At 32.7% G+C, this 6962-nt stretch overlaps 1 protein-coding gene across 1 annotated transcript; it reads left to right on the top strand.

Moving 5' to 3' along the window:
• The first annotated feature begins 499 nt into the window (after window positions 1-499).
• LOC136271197 (uncharacterized) lies at window positions 500-4994 on the top strand. Its single transcript, XM_066070648.1, has 3 exons — window positions 500-2147; window positions 3174-4142; window positions 4387-4994. Exons 1-3 carry the CDS (start codon window positions 512-514, stop codon window positions 4443-4445), a joined length of 2664 nt encoding a protein of 887 aa, XP_065926720.1. The 5' UTR covers window positions 500-511; the 3' UTR covers window positions 4446-4994.
• Window positions 4995-6962: the final 1968 nt, after the last annotated feature.

The raw sequence follows: 6962 nt of genomic DNA on the forward strand, positions 1-6962 counted from the left end.
TAACCATACACTGTAGAGGCATTGGGTCATTTGAAAATTAAGAATTGACATTAATTTTGGCGAAAAAAATAATATACAGGTCAAAGGTCAAAGTCAAATGAATAAAAAATCATCTTTAGTCTTTTCACATTTATTAAGAGTTTCTTGAAATATTGCAAGGGAAAGCATTTCATCGATTTTATAAAGAAAGAAAAGTTGAAATATCAAAAAAGAAAAAGATTGAAAGACCTCCAATAGTTTAATTGTTTTGCTGTTGAGCTGAACATCAACCATTTGAAAACAAAAACGTAGGCCATACGTAAAATATTTCTCTCTCTACCTTTTTAGTACAGCTCTTTATATACTCTGTGTTTTCGTTTCTATACAAGTATAACATTTTATTCCTCTTTTGATTTCTGTATATTTACTTATTTTTTCTTTTTTTATCCCTGATATAATATAATTGTCTTATATTTGTATACCATTTAGAACTTTTTTTCTTAAACAGGTTGTGTTTTAGACTTTTTATATCATGTACACAATCAACGGCAGTTATAAAGTCCGTCAATGTTCAAAATGTGCAGGAGACACGGAATACAGTTGTCTATCTTGTCCGAGTGATTTGTGTGCCGAGTGTAGAGTAAACCATATACACGATCTCGACACGATAGACCACAATGTTGTAATATATCGTGAGAAAATATACCAAAACCCGACCGGGCATGAAGTTTGTCCAAAACATCCTGACAATGACTATGAAATGTACTGTGAACCTTGTGAATTACCTGTCTGCTTTTATTGCGCAGAACATAGAAGACATATGTGGCAGAATATTCAAAGAGTCTATCAAATAAAACGACAACATCATAGCAAAACATTTCAAAAAATCAGAAATGAAGCTATTCTGTACATGCGCGTTTTTCTTTCAGAAATAAAAGCGGATGTCAAATTTTGTCACACACAATTCTGTCTTTATCGATCAAAGATGTTAGCAAAGGTCCAGAAAATAATAAATGGTCTTGGCGAAGAATTACACAATGTTAATTTCAAGCACGCTTGTTTAACACAGAAGATAGAAACGATGAAACATCTTACCATTATACAAAGTTTTGTTCAAAAGTATGAACAGTCAGGAAGAAAACCGACGCAATTCCTTTTGTTCATAAAGAAAATTCGCCTATCAGATTTACTGTGCACACGTTATGTTACATGTCACAGCGTACTGTCCATGACTGAAGTAATCAAAAAGGAGGAGGTGGCTGTGTCCGTTAGTGAAATTCAAATAACAGACAGAGGTAAAAGACGATTAGGAAATGAACGTCTTCTAAAATTGGTATCTAACCCCGAGCTTCAAAGATGTGTTGAGGTGAAAGGAGTCCGTGGTTGTTCTAACATTTCCTGCATGACATCAGAATTGGTATGGATTAGTGATAGCTTTAATAATCTTATTTTGACAAACACAGCAGGCGACACCTTACATTATCGTGATGATTTATGTAGTGAATATGGATCACATACAGTGAACAAAGAGAAAGAATTTATTTACATAGACAGAAATTACAACATCATTAAACTGTCAAAGGATATGAAAACAACCACAATAATTATTAAGAAAATGGACACTGCATGGATACCACGGTGTATTTGCTGGTCTTCATTAAACCAAGGTCTACTGCTTGGTATGTACAGAAAGGACCCTAGAAAAGGCATTGTTACCCGATACAGCCAGTCCGGAAAATTGACGCAAATAATTCAAAAGGATAACACAGGACTGGAACTGTATAATGACCCTCGTTATATAACAGAGAACGAAAATGGGGATGTCGTGGTTTCTGACTCTATCTTTCCCGGTGCAGTTGTGGCGATAGACCGTAATGGAAAACATCGTTTCTCTTATACTGGGCATCCACCTGGATCAGAGTTAATGCTTTGGGGAATTAGTACTGACGCTTTATCGCACATTCTTCTGTGTGATAAAAAAACAAATACAGTGCAGATGATAGACAAGGATGGACAATTCTTATCACATCTCCTTATAAGACCATCTGGGATATTCATCCCACACAGTCTGAGTTATGATAAAAACACTCACCGTCTCTGGGTCGGATCAGAAGACAACAATATTGTGGGTGTCTTTAAGTATATAACCCGACAGATCACTGTGACAGGTAAGTCACATAAATTATCATAATATTTTGATTGCCACTCTAAAACCGATCCCCTGACCTTAATATATGTAATTAATTGGACATATTTTAGATGGGATATGTACCTTCACCTAATGTAGTCAAACGAATTCTAATTCCTTTTATGCTGAATTTAAAAATTGTAACACTTCCTTAACTTGTTTTAGAGTATTAAGTAAATTAATTTACATTTTATGATTATATGAGGAATGATAAAGTATACTCGAGAATAAAGTAATCAAAAGCTGAACAATTATTTCTGGTTTAAGAATGGCTTCAACAATTACATGTATGTATTTTATTGACAAAAAAGTAATAAACTGACATCATTCAATCGTGAACATACACACAACTGCATGAAAACATTGCAAAATTCAAGCTCAGTTGACAAAGGTTCCATCTCATTTAGAAATTCTTTTTTTCGAATCACACTTTTATGGAAAAATAATTACTTGTTTTACAATTTAAATATAAAAGAAAATAAAAAATTATGCATTATTATTTTAAAGTTAATGATGCCACAAAGCAACGTCTGATGCAATCTATGAGTAAAAAGTTTAATTCATACCCATCGTATTTAGACATAGAGAATAGATTCATATTTTTATTACTATAATTTGCATTTTAGAAGAGGTGGGCTTTTCGTGTTAAAAAATTCTTAGGTTTCTTCATAAACGATAATTTATCTAGGTATTTACAAAAAACTAGTTTTCAAATTACTGCGAGTGATCCAGTTAATGATCTCTTTAACTAATACATGTCTTATTTGTTAAAGTTATCCTAATTACCATTCCAGTGATTAAAGGAAAAACATGCTGGGTTTTTTTGGTGGGGGGGGGGGGGGGGGTTGCAGTGAGTAAGAGTAAATGTCTGAATGGTCATTGCAGTTACTTACCTTACACTTTGTGGGGGTGGGGGTAGATGTAATCACATTGAAAGGGTATATATTCCATGAGATAATGCCATAAGAAAAAATACATAAAATTAAGATTTATATCATTTTTGTAGGTAAACTGCCAATTACCGCTGACGTGAATCAATCTGAGCAACAAATCAAAGATAAAGAAACTTCACATACAACAGAAAAAAGTAAACTGAAATGGAAATCTCCCCCAAAGCTACATCAACTTCTAACAGTTTCAGAAATTGAGGGTTGTAATCATATTTCCTTTGTTACATCAAACTGCTTCTGGATAAGTGATTATAAAAATAGCCTTATTTTGACAAACACAAAGGGTGAAACATTATATCATTTAGACAATTTATATTGTGGTGAGTTATATAGTGACAGTTTGTATAGTGACTCGTTTCATTTAATTGGCTCACATACAGTTAACAATGAGAGCGAGTTATTTTATATAGATAAGGATTATTCCATCAACAAACTGTCAAAAGATATGAGAACAACCTCCACGTTTTTAGAGCATAGGAAATCTACATGGCGACCTCGGTGCCTGTGTTGGTCTCCGTCCAGTGGAGATTTACTGGTCGGAATGATTTATGGGGTACATAAAAAGACAGGCAGTGTAACCCGGTATAATCAAACTGGGCAACTAATACAAATAATACAACACGATGAAATTGGTCAAGATCTGTATAGCAAACCTAACTATGTTAAAGAGAATAAAAATGGGGATGTCGTTGTATCTGATTCCTTCACAGCTGTAGTTGTGACGGAGCGTGAGGGAAGGTATCGTTTCTCCTACACTGGACATCCATCAGGATATGGACTTATGGCATGTGGGATTTGTACTGACGAGCTGTCACATATCCTGGTGTGTGATAATAGAACAGAGACTGTGCATATGATTGACAAGGACGGTCAGTTCCTGTCACATCTACTGACAAGATCACAAGAGATAGGTGAACCACTGAGTGTGAATTATGACATCAACACCCATTATTTGTGGGTGGGGTCGTGGCACAACCACACACTGTGCGTATATAAGTATTTAAACCAACAGAACATTCTGTCAGGTAAGTTTAAGCAGTTATAATTTATTAGTAATCATAAGATATACATTTATCTTATTTTTATTTTTTTAATTTTGACACATCAAGAACACATATGTCTATGCAGTTACTTAACAAGTTTGAACATTTTTTTAAATGATTTTCGTGATAAAATTCAAAAAGAAATTTATTTTGTTTTAATGGCTTTTCGTGACAGAGTAAATGAAATCATTAATACCGTATGACTAAAACATGTACTTTTTTGCAGACACACCTTCAAAGTATTCTGCCGGAAATACCTTGTCCAGTTTAAGTCAAACATTATAATGGATGTACATTTGATGCTGATTAACAAGAAATATTGACAAAACTCAAAATGTTTACTTCGTTTTTTAACTTCGAAAAATCGACAAGTGAACAACAGTTACATGTATATAAACTGCATAATTTAAGCCTTGTTGTTTTAAACAATGAGTGTTCTTTTAAGCAGCACATTATGATGCTTCAATTAAAATAACTATAATAATGTTAAAATAAAATAGTTTATTATCAAATTATTTGAAATAATAAAAATGATCTGAAGGATTTTTCCTACAACTAGGCTTTGACCCGGGCGTGCACATTGGCATTGCATATCGAACAACAATTTTTACTTGCTGCAAATTCTTGGGATTTTTTTTGGTAAATGCACTGTTGGAGTTATCTCCCGTATTTTCTTTGCTACAGAGACAATACATGGAACACGTTCTATCGTTAAACCGGGTCCGTAGGACATTTATCATTTTAACGATAGAACATTCTATCTACACTCTCCTAAGAAATATAATGAGATAATGAGATTTTTGCATGGCATCAAATATTTCTTTGCCATCATGAAGACAAAAAATAAGTACTTAATTGATAAAAATTTTGTTATTTCATAATTTAATAAGAAATCATATTTGTATTTGTATTATAGTCTCTGAAGATAGTCGTGCAAATGTGATATTGTAGAAACATAAACATAACATGTTAAAGAGCCTCCCGTGATTTAGCGTGACCAGGTGGTGAATATAATGCGCACGCACAAGATTGTAAATCAAATAAATCCAGATAATTTGCGGAATATATTGAGAAATTTTCAATTATACCTCACGGACATCAACTCACATATGTTGAAATTTCAAAGGTGTAAGCAAATACTCTAGTGCAGGCATTTTGTAGTTTACTTGCAAAATAAAAACTGTGCAACACGCACGAAGTAATTATATTCTATATAAATGTTATATATAACGCTTGTGTAGTACTACCTTATTAATTTCTTTATAATGATAGGTGAGTAATTGAATTACTTTAAAGAGCCGTATTTTTTACATTTTCATTTTATTTTCTTCATTTTATTATAATGTATAAATTTCAGTCATATTAATTTAAACAAAATTGGATATCATTTTTTTAAAGACATGAAATATCGTTTTTGTCTGTCCTTACTGTCACTTCAATAATTATAAATTAAAGGTAAACTATGAATTATAAACAATGTGTGCATTTTAACTCAAACTTTATCACAAGAAAACGGTGGGGATCTAATACTAATGTTCTTATGATGGTCATAGTAGTACCTACATAGATCTTTTGTGTAGAAATTTTCATCAAAGGCTATTATAAATTATTTGCAATACACACCGGGGAGATTTATATTAAATAAATGCTATATCAAACGCTCATGTACCTGAAAAAGTTTTATGGTTATAAATTTTCAAATTAATTTTAGGAACCGTATATAATACAGTTTCATATACTTTCTAAAGGAAAGGACAATTTTTAAGGAATTTAAAAAAAGGATTACTCATTCAACTGGTCTAAATAGTCCTACGTTTTGAGCAAATACAGTTGATAACATTTATAGAGAAGGCATAAGAAGATTTGCAGTGAATATTGATTTGAATTTGCGGGATAATCTATATAAATAATTTCTTGTGAATGTGACAGATTTTATACTCAGTCATTAAATTGAACAAAAATATTAAAGACCCGAATAATAATAGAATTAAGGCACTTTTCAGCATAGTAAAATCAACATGTTTGCGAAATGACATGCCAGGCAAAAATAATAGCTAGTTATTTGATAATTAAAGGCCAAAATTGCAGTCTCTCCTAAGATATTTAAAATGCACATTTTTCGAAATATTTAATTTGATATCCATAAATACACCACGTATACATGTAACACAACATGCGGGGTGTATGCTATGTTGTACACGGGGTGTAGGCTTCCGAAGCGTGAAAACGGTGTCGGAGGTACGATATTTGTCCAATTAATTAACTAAAGGACTTATTTTGCCAAAAAGAGTATGCTTACGGATGAAAACATGAATTACGGAATACAAAGACACGTTTTATTCCTCTGTACATGTTCTAGTTTTCTCAAACACCTCAACACAATTCCGACAGTCAGGGTGAGTTTGACCCTGACGTACGTTAATGATCAAATATCTGGACAAATGTTCCGTTTATCATCACTGTTTTGTTACTAACAATTACATACCATCTGTCTTTGATTATACATAAATTTTCTGTAAATAAAATCAATCGAATACAGAAATATTTGCGAAAAAGTGATGCTAGGCGCCCTCTTTTAAAGGCGCCCTCTACCAAGTCAGGTCTCAACAATTGGCAAAAAATAAAAAAGTTTGCGGAAAATTTTCATTGGAAACGACGGAAATGTAACCCGGAAAAAAGCAGTTGAAATTGTGCGAGATGTTTCGTGTACTTCCGAATGGAGGAAGATGTCAAAATGTACCATTGTTATTCTCTGTTAGAAATTTATTTCCTCCTTGTAAAATCGTAACGTATTAATGAACA

The sequence above is a fragment of the Magallana gigas genome, chromosome 9 (genome assembly GCF_963853765.1).
Source record: "Magallana gigas chromosome 9, xbMagGiga1.1, whole genome shotgun sequence".
NCBI lineage: Eukaryota > Metazoa > Mollusca > Bivalvia > Ostreida > Ostreidae > Magallana > Magallana gigas.

Coding starts and splice junctions, on each gene's coding strand:
- LOC136271197 (XM_066070648.1), top strand. CDS start 512: ATGTACACAATCAACGGCAGTTATAAAGTCCGTCAATGTTCAAAATGT. Junction 2,148..3,173: donor CCGACAGATCACTGTGACAG/GTAAGTCACATA, acceptor TCATTTTTGTAG/GTAAACTGCCAATTACCGCT. Junction 4,143..4,386: donor CCAACAGAACATTCTGTCAG/GTAAGTTTAAGC, acceptor ACTTTTTTGCAG/ACACACCTTCAAAGTATTCT.